At 37.6% G+C, this 25,925-nt stretch overlaps 5 protein-coding genes across 7 annotated transcripts; 3 read left to right on the top strand and 2 right to left on the bottom strand.

The window, feature by feature from the left end:
* Nucleotides 1-693: 693 nt before the first annotated feature.
* On the bottom strand, nt 694-2,664 carry LOC113683569 (ETS domain-containing transcription factor ets-5). The gene is made up of 2 exons (XM_027200824.2): nt 2,122-2,664; nt 694-1,710 (listed from the first exon to the last, which is right to left on the bottom strand). Exons 1-2 carry the CDS (start codon nt 2,198-2,200, stop codon nt 1,160-1,162), a joined length of 630 nt encoding a protein of 209 aa, XP_027056625.2. The 5' UTR covers nt 2,201-2,664; the 3' UTR covers nt 694-1,159.
* Nucleotides 2,665-4,026: 1,362 nt separating this feature from the next.
* On the top strand, nt 4,027-5,544 carry LOC149047298 (adenosine receptor A3-like). Its single transcript, XM_089202692.1, has one exon. The coding sequence runs from the start codon at nt 4,479-4,481 to the stop codon at nt 5,427-5,429; it is 951 nt and encodes a 316-aa protein (XP_089058818.1). The 5' UTR covers nt 4,027-4,478; the 3' UTR covers nt 5,430-5,544.
* An 874-nt stretch (nt 5,545-6,418) lies between these two features.
* Nucleotides 6,419-8,881, top strand: LOC149047297 (adenosine receptor A3-like). Its single transcript, XM_089202693.1, has one exon. The coding sequence runs from the start codon at nt 7,137-7,139 to the stop codon at nt 8,055-8,057; it is 921 nt and encodes a 306-aa protein (XP_089058819.1). The 5' UTR covers nt 6,419-7,136; the 3' UTR covers nt 8,058-8,881.
* A 6,957-nt stretch (nt 8,882-15,838) lies between these two features.
* Nucleotides 15,839-21,053, top strand: LOC149047296 (adenosine receptor A3-like). Of its 3 annotated transcripts, none has more exons than XM_089204564.1 (2): nt 15,839-18,734; nt 20,358-21,053. In XM_089204564.1, the coding sequence occupies exon 1, from the start codon at nt 16,487-16,489 to the stop codon at nt 17,402-17,404; it is 918 nt and encodes a 305-aa protein (XP_089060690.1). In that variant the 5' UTR covers nt 15,839-16,486; the 3' UTR covers nt 17,405-18,734; nt 20,358-21,053. The 3 variants fall into 3 exon arrangements, 1 of the variants encoding a protein (XP_089060690.1); XR_016186055.1 differs by lacking the exon at nt 15,839-18,734 and adding an exon at nt 18,741-19,636; XR_016186054.1 differs by lacking the exon at nt 15,839-18,734 and adding an exon at nt 18,741-19,636 and having other exon boundaries at nt 20,181-21,053.
* Nucleotides 21,054-23,825: 2,772 nt separating this feature from the next.
* LOC149047295 (uncharacterized) lies at nt 23,826-25,795 on the bottom strand. Its single transcript, XM_089204563.1, has 2 exons — nt 25,387-25,795; nt 23,826-24,988 (listed from the first exon to the last, which is right to left on the bottom strand). The coding sequence occupies exons 1-2, from the start codon at nt 25,687-25,689 to the stop codon at nt 24,578-24,580; spliced, it is 714 nt and encodes a 237-aa protein (XP_089060689.1). The 5' UTR covers nt 25,690-25,795; the 3' UTR covers nt 23,826-24,577.
* Between the last annotated feature and the right edge of the window lie 130 nt (nt 25,796-25,925).

Raw genomic sequence — 25,925 nt, 5'->3', positions numbered from 1 at the left:
CAATTTTTTTTACGGTTTCGCGGTTTTATATGATTTTTTTTTCTACGGTTTTGCGGTTTTTAATAGACCCCAATGCCCTCCTCCTATAGTACTGACGCTTTGTTCTGTTCCGTCTGTGTTCAAACCGAAGAGGTTCAATTGAAGTTGGTAAATAGAGAATAACACATGGGCCTACGAATTTGGATTTTCTCTTCTTGTTCACCTTATCGAGTTGAAAACGAGAGGAGACATTCTATATGTATCATTTGTATATTATATTAACACCATAGGCCTTTTTCCTGACAAAAACATCGACTGCATTAATGAGTGAATGGAAATAATGAAATTACCTGTGACAAGTCACTTTCGGTTTTCTTTTTTTGTTTTGACTTTCCTCCGCTTCTGGAAGATTTTGAACGTCGCTGTCGGTGGACGATACGAATCATTCAGTGTTGTTAACAGCCCAATCCGAGAAAATTTCGACTAGGGACCTTGGATTGAGAATGGTGAACGCTTTGCCATTCATTCATCACTGAACATGACAGAGTGGTGCCAAATTAAAGGCGAGTTAGGTGTTAGTGGCTGATTGACAATATTAAACGCATGTAAAAAAATAAACATAATCTTACATGCGTTTAGTTGCGACTTTTCTCAGGGTTGGAAATCCTGTAAAACACCACAGTTACATGATAATATGGTTTATTGTATTCATCTATTCATGTAATAATATTCATTTAAATTGTGATACACTCCTCGCCCTTGTGATTAAGAAACTTTTTCCCACCTATACCAAAAGAATGTTAGCGTAATTATCTTGATATACAGAAGTGACAAGATCTACTGAAAGAATTATGTGCATTCCGATTGTTTAATCTAAAATTAATTACAAATTCTTTCTTTAAACATGTTTTTTCCTCCTTGACATCTTTACCACATTTGAATAGGACAGAGTAAATAAATGTCGTTACATTAACAATTTATCAGATGATATTCTTATGATTTAATAAACGTAATCGTCAACTGTGTTCCAAGTTGAAGCCAGCAATGACCATTGAAGAACAAATAATCTCCTGGTAGAGTCTCAACATGAATTGCCGAAGAGTTTGTAAAAAGAAGACTCTCTTTATCTGTTAATGTCTACCAGTATAGAGAACGTTTTCTGATGAAGCTTCGGATTCTCTTACATCTCTGCATTTTGAAAACGTACGTCGTTTTTAAAGAACTGGAAACCATGAGTATTGGCAGGAATCTCGTACCTACCATTACTTGCGAACTCCATTGTGGCGGGATAACCGTAACTGCTGTTACTAATGAACCCCATTGCTGCAGGAAAATTGTTAATGGAGTCTGAATAGTGAAAGGCGTCATAACTGGATGGAATAGCATAGCTTTCTGTGTGAATCTTAGAAGCAGGATACGGTTTACTTCTGTAGTAACCGTACTGTACCTCAAGCTCTTTGAAGTTAAACTTGTAGGCGTACTTTCGACCGCGAATTTTGGTCAGTACTTTCTTGTGGTAGTAATAACGCATTGCACGGCTGAATTTTTGATAAGTCATGTTTGGTCTGCAATTTCTTTCTCCCCACAAAAGAGCCACTTGGTCCGGTCGACGGATCACGAATTCTCCATCGGCTCCTTCCCATGAAATGATCGACTGGTACCGCTGCAGCGAGAGATGGTCCAGAAGAAACTTGAAGAGCTTGCTTGTTTTCCAGAGTTTATCAAGTAAAACTGTCAAGAACAAAAGTAAAGAAGGGGTTATCAGAAAAAAAAAATGAATATACATTCTTCTAGCCAATTATGTAGGAGAAGAAAACAGTCCGTAAAATTATTTCCCTCGATCGGTTTATGCTTACGTGAATTTCGGTGAAACGTTGTCTAAAGCATTGAAGCAGTAATTTCAGTTAAAATCAGTGGGTGCTCTTGAATTCAATATTTTTTTAGTAAACATATGTAGATCCTGTCAAATATACTTCATAAGCCAAAAGGAAACTCGACAGTTCAATTGATTTGTGCGAGTCAAAGTTATTAAATCATCATTCGTCAAATCATCATAAAAAAGAAAAGATTTTTAGTATTGCAAGTTTGCTCATAGGAAATCCTCATTGGGACAGCACGCAACCACACAGACCAAAAACTCACCACCATTGTTGAAACAAGGGCTTTCGCTTCCAGAAAAACGGCAGTCCATATTTCCTTCTGATTTCACAAATAAAGTCATCTCTACAGTTGAAGTAGACACCGACAAACAGCCACACCGACAAACAGCCACACCGATAGCCACAGTGCGCCGAGGTGCAAAGCTTCAAGCTCATTTATAATATAGTTGTATTTACAAATCATATTTGTTTCCTGGCCAGCTTAATGTTATTTCTCCAAGAGATTTCCTACCGTCGCTATAAACAATACGATGTTTTCAATTAAAGGGACGAAATAAAACCCGTTAACTGCATAGGACAGAAAACGGACCAATCAGTAAAAAGCGGTTTCCTTTCTACCGCAACTGCTCTAAGGGACTGTGTTGTTGCTATGGTGATCGTTGCTATGACAGCTGGAAATATTTGGTTACGTATTGTATATGCTTTTTGCTATGGGAACTTACTCTCAGTCAATTAATTATTCACAAATCGCAAAATGACAGAAAAAAATAATTAAAATGGTGCCAATCACGACCTCGATCTATAATTACCTTTCCTAATTTTCGAGATATTTCTAACGCTGCTTTGAAGTTTGGAAAGATCAAAGAATCATTTTTTACTACCTGCACAGTTTGATTCCTTCATGACAACGTATACAATACCTCATCACAGAACTCACTGTTTCCAAGAAAACATGTCACTGATGAAACAATAGAAACAATAGAAGACCCCAATTAAGCTCAATTAAGGTCAATAAAGGTCTCCTAAAGGGTGCCACGGTGTTGAAACACAGTTCAGAAGTTGTACAGGAAACAACTATCATATAAACTTCGTATCTCAGAGGCATTTAGTTACTTTATCAAACGACGAAAAAATATATCGATGCTTCTTTTTTTTATTCAAGGTGCAGGTGAAGTTGAAATTGGCACATATTCAAGAGTACCTTCTGTTACTAAATGATTCTTGTCACTATGCGTCGTCGACGAGCGAGGTAGATTGCTGAAATCGGACAACAAACAGGACACATGCTAAGGTATAAAAAGACAGTCTATAAGTTGCTATGGATCTCACTTTTAATGGTATCGTTTTATGCGCCATTTTCTTACGTTACAGCTGTCAGACTTATAAAAGGACCCTGCGCCACTGATGCAATACCATTTTCCCCCTTTGTAACTGTAAGAGTTATTATCGGACCCGAGGTAACTAAAGCAGTCACGGTAAGGTTGGTGCCCGTGAAAACGGGGGTTTTTCTCAATTTTTCCCTGAATCCTTGTGTCTATATTTGGGAGCACAGGGAAGAGAGACGAGCTGTGATTGATAAATTACGGGCCTTTCTTTCCTTTTTGCCGCTAGCAGTCACTAACGATAATAGAAATTGTTCTCCGTTCTAAAAAAACACACGTTTTACTGCAGTTTGTAGGCAGTTAGGACAGTGTCAGTTATATATAAGGAAATGTATGCTGGGATTATATACTTTGGGATACAGGCCCAGTCTTCTTCTACAGAAAAATGATTTATTTTGAATAGTAATACCTGCCAAGGAACGCTAAAATTTACAACTTTAAATTTTTATGACATTTTGAATCTAATAGAATCCATTTTTTGCTTTCTATGGCTGCAATTTGAGAACGATATCCCTTGTGATTATAAAAACACGACCGGAAAAGTTTATCAACGTGAAAATCAGCCGTACATGAATTCACAGCCACCTTTAAACTTCCGAGAATTTTTTTTGCAATTGTGCTTGCTAAAACTCAGTGTTCTAAATGATTTGGAACAATTCCAAATTAAAGAGAAGAGAACCAAACTTTTACGTAGTTTATATGATATAAGGGCAACTGCCGGATCTTCCCACCTGATATTTGAGAGGTTAAGTAAAAACAACTGGCGCTTTTGTAGTATTCAATCAGACTTTGATAAAACTATCAGTAAGAGGACGGAATTCTATGCATTCGTGAATCATAATCATCCTCATTAATTTGGTGGCATCAGAAATTTCATCGATAAAAATGTGTTTTACATCAAATCATAATTGTCGCTAATTATTCGCCGAGATGGGAAATTGATTAACTCTTTCCCTTCCTTCCATTTTTATCTTATTTTTGGCCGCAAGGGCCAAAGCAGTTCCCTCCGAGAGTTATTTTATTATATTTTTTGAGATTTTAATGAAGGCAATATTGAGAAAAGAAAAATCCATTATTTTTCGAAAATGGGTTTTACACTATATGATTCCTTATCTAGTGTAAATCTAGAGGCAACCCACGTGGCTGTTTTTGTCAAATTAAATTTGTGGCTCTTAGAACATTTTGAAATTGCCATGTCATTCTTGATTGCTTAAAGTTATCAGAAAGTTTGCTCATCATGTTGCTTGCAGACTCCTACCATAATCCCTCCATGGAGAATGCTAAAGTTGGTGAAATACTCCTAAGGTGTTCTTTGTTCATCGATATCCTTAAAGACCTTGAGGAAACTTGGATTGACTACTTTTTTATTGTTGTGAATGTGATTTTTAGTGGAAGCGCAATCTTAGGAAATCTTCTGATCTTGGTAGCCCTTAAAAAGGATTCTCGTCTTCATCTTCCATCTAAGCTTTTGATTCGTTCCTTGGCGTCGACGGACCTCTGCGTTGGCCTTATTGCGCAGCCAAGTTTCATTGTTTATCTTATTTTAATTCTTAAAAAAAAATATAGCCTTTGTGAAACATCTGAAAGTGTGGCCAACCTTTCTTGTGTTGTTTTTACTGTCATTTCGCTATGCACATTGACTTGGATAAGTGTGGACAGATTCCTCGCCTTGCAGTTGGGAATGAGATACCGACACTTTGTTACAGCGGCCCGTGTTCGTAGAATTGTTGTTTTCTCCTGGTTGCTAGTTTTAGCGATTGGTACGTTTCAGTTTTGGAAACATAATTTCTTCTTGGTTATTCTGACATTTATTGTGATAATATGTCTTATACTAACAATTTTCTGCTACACCATGATTTTCGTCACTATGCGGCGTCGACGCGCGCGGCAGATTGCTGAAATTGGACAACAAACAGGACACATGCTAAGGTATAAAAAGACAGTCTATAAGTTGCTATGGATCTCGCTTTTAATGGTATCGTTTTATGTGCCATTTTCTTACGTTACAGCCGTAAGAATTATAAAAGGACCCAATGCCACTAATGCAGTATGGCTGGTGTCCATGGCTACGGTGGTTTTTCTCAATTCCTCCCTGAACCCATTTGTTTATATCTGGAAGATCAGGGAAGTAAGACGAGCTGTAATTTTGACGTTGCGAAATCTTTTCTCTTCCTGCTTCCAGCAGTAATTAATGATAAAAGATTCATAAACGACTGTGAAGAAATGAATATCATATATATGAATTGCGGATTTATAGATAAAGATGATAGCGATCTTCGTTGTAATGAACATTGCTTGAGCAATAGTGAAAACAAAGCTTGGACAAAAGATTTAGGTTCGCTCAGGAATTGAGCCCATGAACCATCCGATACCGGTGCAGTGCTCTAAAACTAACCTTAAGGGTCAATTTTGTTCACGATCAAAGAAAATCCCCAATGCTACTGTCAATGTTTTTCCAGAGAAAAACAAACGTTTTGCTGCATGTTGAAGAGAGGAGATTGTCAATTATACAACACGAAATCCACGCTCGGTCAGGTGGTATCCTTTGAGGAACAAACCCAATCATCCAATACAGAGTGGAAATAACTAAAAATTGATTATTTTTCGACATGTCGCTCTTTCGAGAGTATCTCTGTTGTTTCTTTGCCACGGTTTTTTCGTAAGCGGCTTTCTTAAACATATCCTCACAAAATATTTTATAAGATCATGCAAGGCCAAGAAATAACCTATCAGCCAAAAAAAATATTTAAGATGGTATGCAGGTTCTCGTTGGTCGATAGGTATGCTTATAGATAAGGAAATGTAAACACTGAAAATGTCATTAAATAAAATAGAATATGATAAAAGCTTAAAAATCAATTATTGTGCAATGAACGCCCTTTCCAAAATGTAAACACTAAAAATGTCATTAAATAATCCAAAACCAGGAATATGATAAAAGCTTAAAAGTCATTTATTGTGCAATGAACGCCCTTTCCAGAACAGGTTGATTTCCTTTCCTATACATGGAAAGTTCTCTGCAAAAAATTGAACAAATTGCCTAAGGGGATTGTCGACAAATAACACGTATTTCATGTTTCCTCTAGAAGCACCATCTTCAACATAACCTCGTAAAGCTGGGTTCAATGCTAACTGAAACTCCAACAACCCTTTCCGGCTTCCAAGATCTTTCCATAAACTCTTCTACCTGCCTGCCATACATTACTTGTTAGTTTAGCTCTGAGAATTTGGTGTCACACTGATCCAACTGATTAACCTCCGCCTGACATCTTTCTTTCATCTTATCAACATTTGCTTGACAAGTTATTGTTAATGTGACGGGAAATGCCCTTTTGGTCATTATCAAAAAGGTAAATAAGTATTTTCTTGAGGTCTAAAACTGTATTAGTGCTTTTTTCATATGCCTCCATTAGGCAAATTATTGAGTAGCAAAGAAACCGTTTTATGGTGGAGGAAAAACTGGTGGAAAAGCAGAAAAGAGAGGATGAACAAGGGAAGAGAGCCAGAGGAGGAGAGAGGGATGGCTAAAATGTAGGAATATATAAGTGCGGGCGAGAGATTTGATATGCAGTATAATTTTTGTTCCCTCACTTTATACATCACCTTGATAATTTGTGGTCCTGTAGTGTTTTATCAGATTTAAACGAAAGTGATGGGAGATGAATAACCTATTCGCCTTCCCTTAAGATAAAAACGTTTCCCTCCGGCTACACATTAGTGTGTCATTAGTATTTAATCACAATAAAAATCTCTTTAGTAACGGGAAATAAGTTTTAAATTATGATTTAAAATCGTCAACCTCATATTGGTAAATGTTTTAGGCAACAGATGTGCACATGCTAAGCGTTGTTTTCTCCTCAATTAAGTCACATTTGGTAGGCTCTTAAAATATTTCATGTTGCACTATACTAATATCTTGGTTAATCAAATGGACCTTAGGTGTCCTCAGTTTATCGATATCCTTGGAGACCTAGAACCTACTTGGGTTGGCTATGTTTTCACTGTTTTGAATGCAGTTTTTAGTGGAAGTGCAATCTTAGGAAATCTTCTGATCTTGGTTGCCCTTAAAAAGGATTCTCGTCTTCATCCTCCATCTAAGCTTTTGTTTCGTTCCTTGGCGTCGACGGATCTCTGTGTTGGAATTATTGCGCAGCCAAGTTTTGTAATTTATCTTATTTTTATCCTTAAAAACAAATTGAGCTTTTGTGAAATAATTGAAGGGGTAACCAACGTCTCCGGCTCTATGTTTACAGTTATTTCGCTTTGCACATTGACCGGAATAAGTGTAGACAGACTTCTCGCTTTGCAGTTGGGAATGAGATACAAACACTTTGTAACAGTGGTCCGAGTTCGTAGAATCCTTGTTTTGTCCTGGTTGCTAGTTATTTTCAGCGCTTTACTGCACTTTTGGAACTTTGGTGTCTTCATGGGCGTTATGACCGTTGTTGTGGTGCTATGTCTTGTGACGACATCTTTCTGCTACTCGAAGATTTTTGTCATCATGCGCCGTCGACGAGCGCGGCAGATAGCTGAAACTGGAAAACAAACAGGACACATGCTCAAGTACAGAAAGACAGTCTACAAATTGCTGTGGATCTCCCTCATAATAGCACTGTTTTATCTACCACTTTCAACCTTTATAACCGTAAGACTTATGCTCGGAGCCGAGGCAACCAATGCAATATTAATGGTACTCCTGATTACGGTGGTTTTCCTCAATTCCTCTTTGAACCCACTTGTTTATATCTGGAAGGTCAGGGAAGTGAGAAGAGTTGTAGTTTTGACGTTGCGAAATTGTTTTTCATCTTGCTTCTAGCGATAAGAGAAGGGGTTAAGGTTAGGGTTAGGAAATGCATACTTGAATTGTATGCTTTGATGTCAGTGACCCAGGACGACTTCTTTCGCGATTACAAAAACTTGACTGGCCAAGTTTTATTGAGATTAATTCATCTGTACTTGTAATCACAGCCTTCTTGAAATATCGAAGATTTTAGTGAAATAGAACTCTTGCTAAATCTCTTGCTACAACTCAGTCTCTTGAAGAATGTCGAAAACATTTGGAAATAAATCGAAAGAAGCCAGCTGTATACATAGTTAATGCAATTTAATGGCTACTGCTGGATCTCTCCAACTGATGTGAGAAGTCAACTATCACAATATTTGTGTTTTACAGCTGTTTGCTAAATGCATCTGACTTTTAGTTTAAGTGAAATTTTATGTTTCTAACTCTATGCTGGTAAAAAAAATGTCGATTTCGTCTTCGTCAACGTTTTCCAAAATATTGAAACGTAACTAAAATCCCCTCCCTTAGTACAATGGGAGGTTGTCCCTTAGCTCTTACGTTCCGCTATCAATATATTTTCTCTAAGATAACTTATGTCCCTTATCTAATAACATGTTAATGGACCGAATATGTCCTAATAAGTCTATAAGATTTATACTACTCTCGACTACTACAACATCAGATTTGGACCCACACCGATAAGCCTTAATTATGCTTAGAACGTCGAGGTTATGTTTGATCTGTTGCTTGTCAACATCCGTTAATTCTTTACTTACTTTAAAATAATCTAGTACCGAAAAGAGAAAACGTCGTGGTTTACACTTCAAAAGGTTTTAATAAAAATGTTGGACCAATTATTTATATTTCTAGAGCGAGAATTGTGTACCTTCTTTGCTTTAAAGGAAATGAAACGATTTCAATTTAGGTCTCAAATACTGAATTATTTTCTTTCCGTGCGGTACAATGATACTCAGGACTGCGGTTCTGTCTTCAATGAGGAAATTACAACCGTCAATTTGCAAACAAATACGAGTGCACTTGGAATTCTCGGTTTAATGCGTTGTAAATTTCCCTAAGGTATGGGGAGGTACGAAATTAATTTTTTAACTGTTATTCGTGTCTTAAACATTTTACCTTTACGTAAAATATCAAAGTTCTTATGATCAAATATCTGGAGCAACATGAGGTAAGTAAAAAAATTATTATAGTTAATCACATGATTTCGAGTGCAATTTGTAATAAATAAGCACGAGTAAATTTTTTAAAGACTAACAAGTGCTTGTTTTTTCCAAATTGCACGAGAAAAATCATGTGATTACGTGTTCATAATATACAAGGAAAAATACGAGATGGCTTATCATAATTAAGCATAAGCAAAGCGCGCGTATCAAGTGCAAAAATAATTTATTCAAATCGTACATTCGGTCAAAACAACCGCGCACGATCAAAACAATAATATGCAATGATATCTTCACATCTTGAAGGCGCAAAAAAGTTCAAAGTCCGGCTAAACAGTTTAAGGAATTGTTCAGTATGTCTCCGAATCACTTTCGATGAAATGGAATCGTTTTTTCCGAGGTTTAACAATTTTTTTTTAATTTCGGCGTTGGATCGCTCGAGCAAAGTGTTAAGCTGGGTCGGCTCGTAATTTTCGATTTCCTTGGCAATTCCCTTCTCTAAACACCACTTTTTCAAAACCGACAACCAAAAAGCAGTGCTTTCTGCAGTGTTTTCTTTGTTTAAGCTGTTTTTCAGCTGCGGTGGCGAAAGAAAACCTACTTAAAACGCTGACCTTTGTTTCGCTCGCGAATTTCAAATTTTTAAATTTTGTTGCGACATCCAAGGCTCGCATTTGATTGGCTATCTGTGAGTTTCTTTGATTATTGACCAATCAGAATATCTGATTTGTTCTTTGTTTTGCACTGAATTAACCCTCTTCTGCACTGAATTAACTCTCTTCTGCACTGAATTACCTGAAAACTGCATTTATCTTAACCAATCAGAACTGAGTAATTTTTCCACGTATATTATTAAGCTAGTAAATATTATCTCCAATAATTTCTCTTTTCAGAATAACATCGAGTTCTGAATCGATAGAAGACTACTATCACTGTTTGATTAAAGCAAGAGGTGTTTTCTACCTGTGTAGTGTTAACCTTTTCATCGTAATTAAAGAAGGTCATGTTTAGTGATCATGAACAGATAAAAAGATAAAGATAAACTTTAACTGAAAGCAACGGAGATGCTAAGGACACCAGTAATACTGGTCAGGCTCTAATTCACAAACAGTATTATCAAAGGCATTACCTTCAATACAATTTTGCTGAAAAAGGTTTTGTAGTTGCTTGAGTTGATCAAGCTCCTTCTGATAATCATGGTTATGTAAAATAAACTTACTGTAAATTTATGATTCCACTTGAACTTCGGTTTTTAGGCCGAAAAAGAATCCTAAGTGTACATCAAGTGTTAGTTTTATCCGTGTAATAAGATCATCAGAGGAAGGGATTAATTTGCAATTTTACCTCGGGGCCTATCGGAAATGAAAACTGAATGTGATTCCTATAACTTGACATTATAAGGGTCTTTATCATATCCCAAAATATTTATCTTGGTCTTTAATATCTGGCTTTCTAAAAAAACTTTTGTAGTGATGTCACGAACTGTGAACTTGACAAGATTGTATGAAGTTGTGCAACGCATCGAGCGATTACCGTCCGCAGAGTGAAACCATTGAATGTTCTAATTCACTTTCAAATGGAAAACACGAGCTTAAGTCTCAAGTCTCATGAGGTAACCGAATGCACTGCGTATATATACATGTTCGTCAACTGTGCAGGGGACAAAGAACGCGCCTTCACAACACAAGGGTTCTTGATCACAAGGTTTAATAATCGAGAGTTGCACACTCAGCATATTTTCTTAACAACACAACAGGATCGGAATTGGAGTCTCATCTTTGGCTAACAAGCTTCACCTCGCAAGTAAAAACCTACAAAACAAACACTTAATCACTGTTGGAACGGGATTTGGAAATACACGAGCTCCTAAGACTCACCATACGATGAGAAACTCCCGGCGACTAGCGCGTTACAAAGCACATGGTTTCTTTCTTGCTACACGACGACACTGAGACGCGCTCACTAAGCATGCTGGGAGTATAAATTACAAAAATAGGACTTAGGAAAACAAAATTGTTCTCTTGTTGAGGATTGGCCTCAACATCAACCTCAGATCCGTCGGGATAATTTTTTTTACCATCGCTTTCAATGTTGCTATTTGTTTAATGGCAATCGTGGGAAACGTACTTATCTTGGTGGCTCTTCAGTCGGACTCTCACCTTTTTCCAACATCAAGGATGTTATTTCGCTCTCTGGCATCAACTGATCTTTGCGTTGGTCTTATTTCTCAACCTTGCTTTGGAATCTTCTTATTTTTTGGTGATTACAAATCGTATGCGTATTTGCAAGATAACAGAAGGTATCCTACATGCCAGTAACGCGGTACTTTGCGGTATATCTCTTTCCAATCTGACCGCAATAAGTTTGGACAGACTTCTCGCTCTGCAACTAGGGCTGAGGTACAGACAAGTTGTGACTGTTCCACGAGTTCGTGGAGTTATTGCTCTCTCTTGGCTGGTGTATACGTCACTTGGCTTGCTATACTACTTGAACGTAGATATTTACTTGATTATTTTGCAAGCAAACACACTCTTATGTATTATTCCCTTAACAATTTGCTACATGAAAATCGTTGTCACTATTCGTCTTCGTCAAGCTCGGATTTACGAACGGGCACAACTAAATAATGTCAATCCAGGCCGTCTGCAAATGTACCAAAAAACAGTAACTTATTCAATGTGGGTTTCACTTGCAATCATATTCTTTTATCTTCCATTTATGGTTGTCATAGTTTTTCTCTTGTGCGTGCAGAAGGCCTCGCGGCATGTTTGGTTTTCCTTAACTCATCGTTGGACCCATTTATTTATTGCTGGAAGATCAAGGAAGTGAGAAAAGCTGTGAAGATGACGGTCAGACGCTGTTGGCCTCTCTCCACGTAGAAATAACGTCTGGCATAGTTATTGAGAAAGTGCTACTAGTTTGTCTTTAACTCTTAGCAATGGGTCATATATTTTTTTATCAACCGAGTCTTTTATGTGTACGTTGCTAAGTTAATGAGGGATGGAATTTTTTTTCCTGGCGTCTGATAATTGAGTCCAATAATATAGCTGTAAATGAAAAAACCAGAATTGGTCGATTATTTGATTTTTGAAGGCCCTATCAGTTTTTAGTCCCATTCAGTTTCTACTTCAAAGTATATCACAAAGAATCGCATACGCACCAAGAAATGTTGCTGCCATAAGAATGAGAAGTGTCAACTTTGGCCTACACTGTAAATCAAGAGATTACAATCTCTTGTGTAAACTAATTGCTAAATACAGTCGGGATGATTGTAAAAATATTCGTTTACAATAAGACGAAAAAACAATATTTTACTGCACATCTGTGAGTGGTTCCTTTACACTGTACCTTAATTTATTTTATAGTGACCGCAACACAGTAAAAATCTTTCCTGTTGCCCTCGACCTTCATATCAAACATATTATCTTTCCAGTTGATAAATTTAATGTTCAACAATATTTATTTGGGTTTTTAATTTGAGGACTTACCTCGCCCAGTCATCATTAGCAAGATCACAATGAGTATTACTCCTGGACCAAAGAGAATACATTCAATCCGAATAAATCCGGGTTAATTGTTCTTGAAAATACGTGAGTCTCTTATTTTCCTTTTCCGGTAGAAGTTGCGTGAAATAGATTTCATTTCTAAACCTTTCTCGCGTTTCTTGCCATCCGAAAGCCTGCACATCAGCGCGCTGATCCTTTCCAAAGCCATTTCAGGTCTCACACTCAAATTTTGTTGTATCTCGTACTTAGCAAGCTGCTCACATGAATATTTTCCAACTAAGATATGAATCACACATATCCACCATTCTTTGTTCATTGGTGCATCCCAGTCACCAATCTTCCTCCAAATAAATTCAAAACGAGAGAACACAAGCTTTAAAAGTCAAGGAGGGCGAAGGAACGTCTCCAATTTTCTCCATGTTGAATTTCCTCATTTGTTCTCTTTCACCGTTGAACGGCCAAAAGACAGAGGTTTCATTAAAAGCCGGTTAATGTCGGTCTGCCGCCGCCTACAGGACCCCTCCCCTACCGCCATCTGTTTCGCATGTGAGCAGGCTCTCTAGTTTGGGTTTCACCCGTCGACCTTCTCTGGGCGTGGCTGCCAATTACACCATCAGCAGCAACTTATTGAAAAAGTTATTAAAACGCCTGTTTAAAGATCCCGTCTGAAAAAGTTATTAAAACCACTGTTTAAAAAAAACTGTCTGAAAATGTGAATGGAATGTCTTGACGCGGGGTCGTTTTCGCTGTCACTACTGGCGCATGGGTAGTCAGAGTAGTTAAGAGAGCCTGGACAGGAATGATTAAAAACGCTACACGAACTTGCTTTACGATGACTAGAACTGTATCCATTCCGTCCCTCTACCGTTATTGTTAGATAAAAGTAGGTTACGAAGTATGAATAATCCGCCAGAACTGTACGGTTTAGGAAATTCGGCGTCTTCGTGTTGCATCATGGCTAAAAACGTGAAGTAGTGGCATTTTGATAACATAATTTGGTTGGGTGCGAGAAATGACTTTAGACATGCGAAATAAAGATAAATCTTGAATACAATAACCATTAAAACGTGACCAAGTTAAGAGTGTTGCATCATTTATTTTATAAATCACGGCAAGAAACCCACTTTAACGAACGCGGTCTGAAACTTGCTCTTTGTTCCAAACAAATTGTAATAATTCTTTTGATCGGTTCTGTTGCAAACTTTGAGTAGTAATTGAACCTTTTACTGTATTTAGTGCATTTAATGTATTGGTAAATTTGTTTCACCTCACCGGAGTTAGGTGAATGTTTGACAGTCTCAACTGTCTCTTTCTGACCAAGGATTTTGCTGATAGAAAAGGAAAGTGGTTTGGTTGTAGGTGGTAGGGAAGGTCCATCAGGAGAGACACAGGACGCTTTTAAGCAAAGGGTGGAGAAGGATAATTCCACGGGTGTAACGGCGACAATTTTTAAGTGATTTCTCTTCATCTTGGTAATGACTCACAGATTGCTTTTGATCCGAGAGAGCTTCCATTTTATATCGTTGGTCACCCGACAGTTCGCCGGTCATTTTCTTGAAAGCGAATCGACAAACGCTGAACGGTTGTTTTAAAGGATTTGAAAGAATATCAGCTAAAACAATTGCACGCCCGGAATTGATGAAAAAAAAATCACTTGTGATTGGGCGCAATTCGGTATAAAAATCGCGCGCAATTTTAATTTACATTCAAACTTTCAAAACTCGCCGATGATTAAAGAGATTCCTATGTTCAGAGTAGAACCTCTCAGCGGCTAGAAATGGCCTCATTTACTTGAAAGTTGTCGGGACCTCTGAAACATAGTTGCCAGCCTCAGATAAAAAAACAACTTCATAACTTGCGTGGAGAAACCTGGATAAAAGGATGTGGGCCATGGGAACGATAAGTCATGCGCGGACAAAGGTTGCGAAGGTGTTTGCAAATACCACCACTTGCCGCATTTCATAACATAAGGACAAGAATACCTGGCAAAAGTTTCAGAAACCATAAAGGGCTAACTGTCATCATAGCACGTCCCTTTTCTTTTAAGTCATTGTATTTAGCTGTTGTACGCGTAGAGTGGGGAAAACTGGTGGAAAAGCTGAATGAAAGGGATGAAGAAGGTAAAGGCGAAATAAGTGGGGAGGGAAGAAAGGAAGAGGACAGAGGGATGGCTAAAATGTAGGAATATATAAGTCCAGACGAGAGATTTGGTATCCAGTGCGGCTTTTGCTCCCTCATTTTATTTATCAGTCTGACAATTAGTGCTCCTGTAGTGTTTTATCAGATTTAAACGAAAGTGACGGGAGATAAATAACCCATTCGACTTCCCTCAAGATAAAAGTCTTTCCCTCCGGCTACACATTAGTGTGTCATTAGTATTTAATCACACTAAAAATCCATTTATTTACGGGAAATAAGTTTTAAAATTATGATTTAAAATCGTCAACCTCATATCGGTAAATTTTTTAGGCAACAGAAGTGTGCATGCTAAGCGTGTCTTTTTCCTCAATTAAGTCACATTTGTTAGGCTCTTAAAATATTTCATGTTGCACCATAATATCTTGGTTATTCAAACCCTTTCCAGAATAAGTTGATTTTCCTTTCCTATACATGGAAAGTTCTCTGAAAAAAATTTAACAAATTGCTTGGGGGATCGTCGACTGTAGAAATTGAATTTTACAAATAACATGTATTTTTTGTTTCCTCTAAAAGCACCATCTTCAACTTAACCTTGTAAAGCTGGGTTCAATGCTAATTGAAACTCCATTAATCCTTTCCGGCTTCCAAGATCTATATATAAACTTTTCTACCTGCCTGCCATACATTACTTTTTAGTTGATCTGAGCTCCGAGAATCTGGTGTCACACTGATCGAACTGATTATCCTCCGCCTGACATTTTTCTTTCATCTTATCAACATTTTGCTCGACAAAAGCTATTGTTAATTTGACGGGAAATGCCCTTTTGGTCATTTTCAAAAGCGTAAATAAGTATTTTCTTGTTCATTATCAAAAGGGTAAATAAGTATTTTCTTGGTCACTATCAAAAGGGTTAATAAGTATTTTCCTGGTCATTATCAAAAGGGTAAATAAGTATTTTCCTGGTCACTATCAAAAGGGTAAATAAGTATTTTCCTGGTCACTATCAAAAGGGTAAATAAGTATTTTCTTAGTCACTATCAAAAGGGTAAAAAATTATTTTCTTGGTCATTATCAAAAGGGTAAATAAGTATTTTCTTGAGGTCCAAAACTGTATTAGTGCTTTTTTCACATGAACCATTATGCAAATTATTGAGTAGCAAAGAAACCGTTTTATGGTGGAGGGAAAATTGGTGGCAAATCTGAATAGAAGGGATGAACTAGGTAAAGTCCAAAAAAGTGGGGAAGGAAGAAAGGAGAAGAGAGATGGCTGAAGTATAAGAATATGTAAATCTGGGCGAGAGATTTGATATGCAGTATTATTTTTGGTCCCTCGTTTTATACATCACTCTGATAATTAGTGGTCCTGTAGTATTTTATCAGATTTAAATGGAAGTGATAGAAGATGAATAACCTATTCGCCTTCCCTTAAGATAAAAACCTTTCCCTTCGGCCACCCATCAGTGTGTCATTAGTATTTAATCACACTAAAAATCTATTTAGTAACGGGAAATAAGTTTTAAATTATGATTTAAAATAGTCAACCTCATATTGGTAAATGTTTTAGGCAACAGATGTGCGCATGCTAAGCGTGTCTTTTTCCTCAATTAAGTCACATTTGTTAGGCTCTGAAAATATTTTATGTTGCACCATAATATCTTGGTTAATCAAATGGACCTTAGGTGTTCTCAGTTTATCGATATCCATGGAGACCTAGAACCTGCTTGGGTTGGCTATGTTTTCACTGTTTTGAATGCAGTTTTCAGTGGAAGTGCAATCTTAGGAAATCTTCTGATCTTGGTTGCCCTTAAAAAGGATTCTCGCCTTCATCCTCCATCTAAGCTTTTGTTTCGTTCCTTGGTGTCGACGGATCTCTGTGTTGGCCTTATTGCGCAGCCAAGTTTTGTAATTTATCTTATTTTTATCCTTAAAAACAAATTGATCTTTTGTGAAATAATTGAAGGTGTAACCAACGTCTTCGGCGCTGTGTTTGCAGTTATTTCGCTTTGCACATTGACCGGAATAAGTGTAGACAGACTTCTCGCTTTGCAGTTGGGAATGAGATACAAACTCTTTGTAACAGTGATCCGAGTTCGTAGAATCCTTGTTTTGTCCTGGTTACTGGTTATTTTCAGCGCTTTACTGCAATTTTGGAACTTTGATGTCTTCTTGGGCGCTATGACAGTTGTTGTGGTGCCATGTCTTGTGACGACATCTTTCTGCTACTCAACGATTTTTGTCACTATGCGCTGTCGACGAGCGCGGCAGATTGCTGAAACTGGAAAACAAACAGGACACATACTCAAGTACAAAAAGACAGTCTACAAACTGCTGTGGATTTCCCTCATAATAGCACTGTTTTATCTACCGCTTGCAACCTTTATAACCGTAAGACTCATAATCGGAGCCGAGGCAACTAATGCAATATTATTCGTACTCCTGTCAACGGTGGTTTTCCTCAAATCCTCCCTGAACCCTTTTGTTTATATCTGGAAGATCAGGGAAATAAGAAGAGCTGTAGTTTTAACGCTGCGTAATCGTTTTTTATCTTGCCTCTAGCAATAAGGGAAGGGGTTAAGGCTAGGGTTAGGAAATGCATACTTGCTTTGATGTCAGTGACCCAGGACGACTTTTTTCGCGATTACAAAAACTTGACTGGCCAAGTTTTATTGAGATTAATTCATCTGTACTTGTAATCACAGCCTTCTTAAAAGATCGAAGATTTTAGTGTAATAGAACTCTTGCTAAATCTCTTGCTAGAACTCAGTCTCTTGAAGAATGTCGAAAACATTTGGAAATAAATCGAAAGAAGCCAGCTACATACATCGTTAATGCAATTTAATGGCTACTGCTGGATCTTTCCAACTGATGTGAGAGGTCAATTATCACAATATTTGTGTTTTAAAGCTGTTTGCTAAAAGTGTCTCACTTTTAGTTTAAGTGAAATTTTATGCTTCTAACTCTATGCTGGTAAAAAAAAGCCGATTTCGTCTTCGTCAACGTTTTTCAAATATTGAATCGTCACTAAAATCCCCTCCCTTAGTACAATGGGAGGTTGTCCCTTAGCTCTTACGCTCCTCTATCAATATATTCTCTAAGATAACTTATGTCCCTTATCTATTAAAAGTTTTAACCAAAATATTGGACCAATTATTAACATTTCTAGAGCAGGAATTGTGTACTTTTTTTTTTTGCTTTAAAAGGAAATGAAACGAATTCGATTTATATATTAAATAATAAATTATTTTGTTTCCGTGCGGTACAATGATAGTCAGGACTGTAGTTCTATCTTTAATGAGGATGTTACAACCGTCAAGTTGCAAACATGTTCAAGTGCACTTGGAATTCCCGGTTTAATGCGTTGTCAATTTCCATAAGGTATAAGGAGATACGAAATTAATTTTTTTTCATTCGTGTCTCAAACATTTTACCTTTACGTAAAATATCAAAGTTCCTATGACCAAATATCTGGAGATAAATGAGGTAAATAAAAAAATTAAGCTAGTAAATATTATCTCCAGTATTTTCTCTTCTCAGAATAACATCGAGTTCTGAATCGCTAGAAGACTACTATAACTGTCTGATTGGCGCCCTTTGTGTTTCCTACTTGTGTACTGTTAACTTTTTCACCATAATTAAAGTAAGCAATATTTAGTGTTCATGAACAGATAAAAAGATAAAGATAAACTTAAAATGAAAGCAACGGAGATGCGAGCCATGTTAGCTCTTCAGTCGCAAGTAAGTTTTGTCATGCTTGTCTGTTCTAACTTAATCAACAATGTAAGTCGCTCATTTTCTTATTTTAGGTATCATTTTAATTTTCTCAAATAATACGTAGAGTGTAGATCAAAAAGAAGACTGCATCACCTCGAGACGTTCCGCCATTCTTGTGAGTTTCTGTTTTATTGTTATGTTAAGAATACAACGATAATACAAGCTGTAATCCAGTACTGAACAGGTGCAAAACTCTATCGGTCAAGAAATCAAATTAAAAGCTCGTAGACCATATTTCACGCAGTAGAAACCACAATGACTGAGAACAAAATTGTGGGAATGTTCTACGAAGCTCGAAGCGTGGATTTTTCCGTTTCGAGAGAAGCGCAAAGAAGAATCAATTTGGATTCACTAAAGGAAAATATCCTTTATTTTATGTTTTCCTTGAAAACTGAATATTTGCCTTTGAGGAATCTGCCGCACTTAATGGCTGTGGGTACAAAAACTCTTTTATCGGCGTCCATCCGGTTATAACCCCTAAGGATATCGGTAATACTGGTCAGGCTCTACTTAAGAAACAGTATTACCAACCGCATTACCCTCGATACTATTTTTCTGAAAAGGTTTTGCATTTGCTTGAGTACATCAAGCTCCTTCTGATAATTGTTGTGTAAAAAAACCTAACTGTATATTTGTGGTTCCACTTGAACTTCGGTTTTTAGGCCGAAAAAGAATCCTAAGTGTATATCAAGTGTTAGTTTTATCCGTGTAACAAGATCATTAAAAGACGGAATTAGTTTTCCATTTTACCTCGGGGCCTAACGGAAATGAAAACTGAATGTGATTCCTATACCTAAACATTATAAGAGTCTTTATCACATCCAAAAATATTTATCTTGGTCTTTAATATCCGGTTTTCTAGACAACTATTGTATTGGTGTCACGAATTGTCAACTTGACAAGATTGTATGAAGTTGTGCAACGCATCGAGCGATTACCATCCGCAGAGCGAAACCATTGAATGTTCTAATTCACTTCCTAATGGAAAACACGAGCTTAAGTCTCGAGTCTCATGAGGTAACTGAGTGCACTGCGTACATATACATGTTCGTGAACCTTAGATCTGTCTGGATAATCTTTTTAACTATCGCTTTCAATGTTGCTATTTGTTTAATGGCAATCGTGGGAAATGCACTTATCTTGGTGGCTCTTCAGTCGGACTCTCACCTTTTTCCAACATCAAGGATGTTATTTCGCTCTCTGGCATCAACTGATCTTTGCGTTGGTCTTATTTCTCAACCTTGCTTTGGAATCTTCTTATTTTCGGTGATTACAAATCGTATGCGCATTTGTGAGATAACAGAAGGTATCCTGCATGCCAGTAGCGCGGTACTTTGCGGTATATCTCTTTCCAATCTGACCGCAATAAGTTTGGACAGACTTCTCGCTCTGCAACTAGGGCTGAGGTACAGACAAGTTGTGACTGTTCCACGAGTTCGTGGAGTTATTGCTCTCTCTTGGCTGGTGTATACGTCACTTGGCTTGCTATACTACTTGAACGTAGATATTTATTTGATTGTTTTGCCAATAAACACACTCTTATGTATTATTCCCTTAACAGTTTGCTACATGAAAATCGTTGTCACAATGCGTCTTCGTCAAGCTCGGATTTACGAACGGGCACAACTGAATAATGTCAATCCAGGCCGTCTGCAAATGTACCAAAAAACAGTAACTTATTCAATGTGGGTTTCACTTGCAATAATATTCTTTTATCTTCCATTTATGGTTGTCATAGTTTTCAGATTGATTCACGGAAACAGTCTTTCTCTTGTGCGTGTAGAAGGCCTCGCGGCATGTTTGGTTTTCCTTAACTCATCGCTGGACCCATTTATTTACTGCTGGAAGATCAAAGAAGTGAGACAAGCTGTGAAGATGACGGTCAGATGCTGTTGGCCTCTCTCTATGTAGAAATAGCGCCTGGCATAGTTATCGAGAAAATGCTCTTACTTTGTCCTTTTAACTCTTAGCAATGGGTCATATTTTTTTATCTACCGAGTCTTTGATGTGTATGTCGCTAATTTAATGAGGAGTGAAATTCTTTTCCTGGCGTCGGGTAATTGAGTCGAATAAGATAGCAGTCAATAAAAAACTGGAATTGGTCGATTATTTGAGTTTTAGAGGACCCAACAGTTTTTTCGCTTTCCATCCAGTTTCTACTTCTAAGTATAACACAACGAAACGCATGCGCATTAAGAAATGTTGCTACCATAAGAATGAGAACTGTAAAACTTTGGCTTATATTGTAAATCAAGAGACTCAAATCTCTTGAGAAAATCAACTGCTAAATGGTCAGAATGGTTGTAAAAATATTCGTTTACAACAAGGACAAAAACCAAAATTTTTACTGCACATTTGTGAGTTCCTTTCAACTGTACAATTAGTTATCTATCAGTGACCGCCACATAATAAAAATCTTGCGTGTCACCCTCAACATTATCAAACATAATATCTTCTAATTGATAAATTTACTTTTAACAGTATTGAATCGTATCTCGTACCTAGCAAGCTGGTTGCATATACATCTCCCAACAGAGATAATCACACATATCCACTAGTATTTGTTCATTGGTGCATCCCAGTCATCAATCTTCCTCCGATTTAATTTAATTTATTTACTTCTATAGCGCCCTTTAATATTTATATGATCAAAGGCGCTTTACAATTAGTGTCTCTTCTACCCATCCCACCCCAGGGGAGGACATCCACCACACAATAATCTCGTGCGTGGGAAATTAACGTCTCCTACCCCAACCCTGCAGGAGACGGGGCCTACGGTTTTACGTCCTATCCGAGAAGACGAAGCAATGTGAGTGAAGCGTCTTGCTTAAGGACACAACGTCATGCCCTAGCCAGGACTTGAACCCAGGCCGTCGGACCCAGAGTCCAGCACACTGACCACTGGACTACTCTCGCCTCACATAACACGCCCCAAATAAATTCAAAACGAGAGAAAACAGGCTTTAAAAGTCAAGGAAGACTAAGGAACATTTTCTTTCTGTGTTTGAAGTCAAAGTTACTCAATAATTAAATAAGGGAAAGGTTTCCTCCAATTTTCTCCAAAACTGCCACCGTGTTGAATTCCCTCATTTGTTCTCTTTCACTGTTGAACGGCCAAAAGACAGAGGTTTCAATAAAGCCGGTTACTGTCGGTTTACCGCCGCCTATAGGACCCCTCCTTTCCTGCCATCTGTTTCGCATGTGAGTAGGCTATTTAGTTTGGGTTTTACCCGACGACCTTTTCTAGACATGACTGCCAATTACACTACCAGCTGCAGCTTATTGAAAAAGTTATTAAAACCCCTGCTTAAAAAAACCGTCTGAAAACGGACGCAGGTGATCCTAATCAAAGGGAAACAAAGGGAGACGTCAAAAATTATATGCAAGTGTTCGAAATTAAACCAGACGAACCTATCCAAAACGGACGCGAGTGTCCAAAATCAGATGAATCGTCCGATAGTGAACTGCAGTATCCGAAATCGAACAGAGTAATTGTCTACACGAACGAATTTGAAATTAAGTTTTCGTTTTCCGTATAATCTATTCCGCGTGTAAATGCAGAATTCGTCATTATTGTGGTAGAAAGGTCTACTTTACATGTTTTTAATCTTACTTAACTATTGACTGTTACCCTTTTTTTTCTAAACAGGAAAAAGAAATGTTTCCACAATTTTCTCATTTTTTTTATCATGAACAAGACCAGATCAAAGGGTCTAAATTATTGAAATTTCTTTCACGTTTCCAAATCGTAGGGATAATCTATTGATAATAACGAGGCATATCAAACTCATGGGGTACAAATAGTCTTAACATGAATGTAGTGACCACGCCTTCTTCAACGCCCCACTCAAATCGAGTGTAATTTTCGAATGTTTTACCATCGTGCGGGTTCTGTACGGAAAAAGCACTCAGTGTACCTCTGAAATATTAAACTGCAATATTGTGGCTTTCTATTTCAGTAATTTTCTAACTTGAAGGTAAAGTTTTTCCCTCGTCATTTTTACCTTTTCTCCGAGCGGTTGCGTGAAATTAACGAGGCGTTTTTGATCAAAACACGACCGAGCGAAGGGTCTCGGGCGATATCTCTTTTACGCAGGCGCAAATTTAAAATGTACTGCCAGAATCAAGAAGAGGAACAAATTTCCTTTTTTTTGATATGTAAAGTATCGAACAAAAAGCAGATTTACCCTCGTCAAATGGCGTTTCAAAACAGCTGTATCTTCCTCCTTTTGATTTTTTCCTGTTTTGTAATCGTGAAAGCAGTAGGAGAGGGTTTGGGAAACTCAGAAAGCGCTTCGGGAATTAATCTGCCATCGTTTACTTACAAGATAAACAAGTAAGATTTGTGAAGTTCGTTGAAGTATGAAGTCTAAATAAATGCCTTTTTAAAGCTTGTTTGCTGGATTTTTCGTAAACTTCTCTGATTAATTTTTCGTTTCAGCTTACTAATCTATACTATTTCAAAGCAATGCAAAGACGAAGACGGAGAACCATGAGTCGGTCCTTTCAACAATCGTAAACAAAGTGTTTGAGCAATCAGGTATACGAGGAGCAATAATCAATAGTCGCATATCAGAAGTCTTCAGAATGAAAATATTCTGTCTTCAAAGAGCTGTCAAGAAAGCTAGTAATAGTGGTGGAAGGCAATTAAATGCACCTCTTAGCAAGTTGGAAGCGGGCCCTCGGTATCTATTTAATGTCATATTGATCTCAATATCATACAGTTTTGTATCTTTCTTCCGTGGATTTGCCTTTCTAACGGGGGTGTATGTTGAGTATTCATTGCAAAATCGCTTTGTTTTTTCTATTTCCCTCTTTGGCCTGTCCGCCATTTTGAAAATTCGTAAAGGAGAGCATGCGCATTACGTGGGGTTAGTGGTTGCGTACAACTGGAACAAAGAAAAACAAATGTTCGTCGCACTGGGGAAAGAGTTTGATATGACTATAGACAGATTACGATCGTAAGAATAAAAAAACGTTGAAAGAAGCGATGACAAATGGGAATCGTAGACCACATAATTCGATAGCAACGTAACACGAAGCTGGGAGAGTCATTCAAGCGATCTTCAGTTAGGAATCGCAATTCAGGGAACACAAAAAAGCTGCAGAGGGTAACGCGAGAGAAATTCACCGAAAATTAACCAAACTGATGTTAAGGCAACTCAGTTATATTTTTTATTTCGACCATATGTGCTCATTCATTATGATAATTGCTGGTTTTCAGTGTCACGCCATTCAAAATAGATCAAAATAAAAAAATAAAAACCGTTCAATCGATTTAGTCTAGAATCTGGAAATAGAAAGAAGCTAGATATGTAAAGACTCTCGCCAAGATTCAGGTCACAGCAATTTTTCTTACGGAAGATATGAGGAGAAACGTTTTTCCCAAATTTATAGAGATTTGTATGGAGCCGCCATGCTGGTGCCCACCTAGATGGGCACCAACATGGCGGCCGGAAACCAGCAGAAACATCTGTCACTGAGTTTTGCTACAAAAGCGTGAATTTATCTCTCTAAGAACTCATAAACGTAACAATAATACTTTATTCTAATACAAGAACTGTTCAGATAGCTGAATTTCCCTAAATAAGTCACCTTTTAAACCAACATAACAGCTCTCTCGCTCGTCATGTAAAGGCCACGTCACGCAAAAGCTTAGAAATTCAAGAGTAGTCTATCACTAAACCAAGAACCCATTTGGAGTGAAAATTTGTCTGAATATTAGTTTTTAGCTGCTCTAATACATCATGAAAGTAAAATCTCAGGAGGATCAATAGTTCTGAAGTCTGAAATTTAGTGACGTCACGTGAAAACCAGCAATTACTTATTTGATCACCTCATGCGCAAAAAATAAGTGTTTATCGAATCTCTTGTGTTTCCTACAGCTTAATTTGAAAACTATGATTTTTTTTTTAATTTTTCGGTTGCTACTTGGAATTAGGATAGTAAAATTAGTGTTTAAAATCTTGATGGTGGTCGCATTATCTGATAAGGCTGGTGTCTGCGATAACTGCGTCCAAGGGGTTGTCTGGCGTACTTAGCAGCATATTTTGTCCTCGGGGGCCTCTCCTGGTTCAGCACAGGTCTTTGAATGTACAAACTCCTTCTCATCTGATTTGACTGGAATGGTGAGTTACAAACCCCAGAGAAATGCTTTTGTAGGAGGTGAGGTGGGTTTTCTAGCCGCCGAAATAACTCGGTGAAGTATGCACGTTCATCAATTCCTCGAGCTGTAATGCGGTCATATGATCCTACATGGATTCTGCTGCAGTGACGGTCACAAGACATTTGTGGATTGGAATGGAAGACTGCTTGTGAATTTTTCTCGACTTGCTTTCTTTTCTCAGCTGATTGATTTTGAAACCAGGTCTGAAATAAAAGACAAAAACATATTAGCGGTTGGAATATCTAGAACTTGAAATATGCTTTCTTTAAGTTAAGGTTTAGAAGACTCATTGAAGTTTTGTGTAAGTCAAGGGCGCGTACGATCACGACACTTTACAATAGTTGCTCTATGCTCAGAGAATGATCATCCAATTCAAACAAAACCAACGAATTTAACATTAATTACCATTTATTGACGATGAAACTGGAATTTTATTTTCGAAATTATTTCGACGCCTTGGAAGGAGTTGTTTCACGCTTTTATTAAAAATCGTTTTAGCTCTTACTTTTTTATTGTTTCACATGGAAAAAAATCTCTCTTTTTTTCTTGGTGCCCGAACTACTGTACTCAAAAAGATAAGTAATGAATACTTTTAACTTACTCGTTGACTTTTTGCCGAAATGCCAGTTGATCCCATCGGTTCATCCACCTTTGCAGAGAATGAATATGGTTGCCACGTGAACACTCTCTCTACCTTTGGTCCTTCATTTGACAAAAATGCTGCGCAGTGTCTTCTGGTCCACGGCAGTTTCCCGGATTGTCTTGACACAGGGTCGTTTTCGCCGTCATTACTGGAGCATGTGCAGTCAGAGTAGGGAGAAGAGCCTGGACAGGAATGATTACAAACGCTGCACGAACTTGCTTTACAATGACTAGAACTGTATCCACTCTGTCCTTCCACCATTACTGTTAGATAAAAGAGGTTACGAAGTATAATCAGCCAGAACTGTACGAACTAGGAAATTCGGCGTCTTCGTGTAGCATCATGACTTAAAACTTGAAGTAGTGGTATTTTGATAACATAATTTGGTTGGATGCAAGAGGGGAGTGCAATGTTTATTATTATTATTATTATTATTATTATTATTATTGTTTTTAAAGTCAAAACTAGCAGCAAGTAGTTGAATTACTTGTGCAATA

The sequence above is a fragment of the Pocillopora damicornis genome, chromosome 4 (assembly GCF_964200805.1).
Source record: "Pocillopora damicornis chromosome 4, jaPocDami1.2, whole genome shotgun sequence".
Classification (NCBI taxonomy): Eukaryota; Metazoa; Cnidaria; class Anthozoa; order Scleractinia; family Pocilloporidae; genus Pocillopora; species Pocillopora damicornis.
Note: the sequence above shows the minus strand (reverse complement) of the source record. Positions and strands in the feature narration are given on the sequence as shown.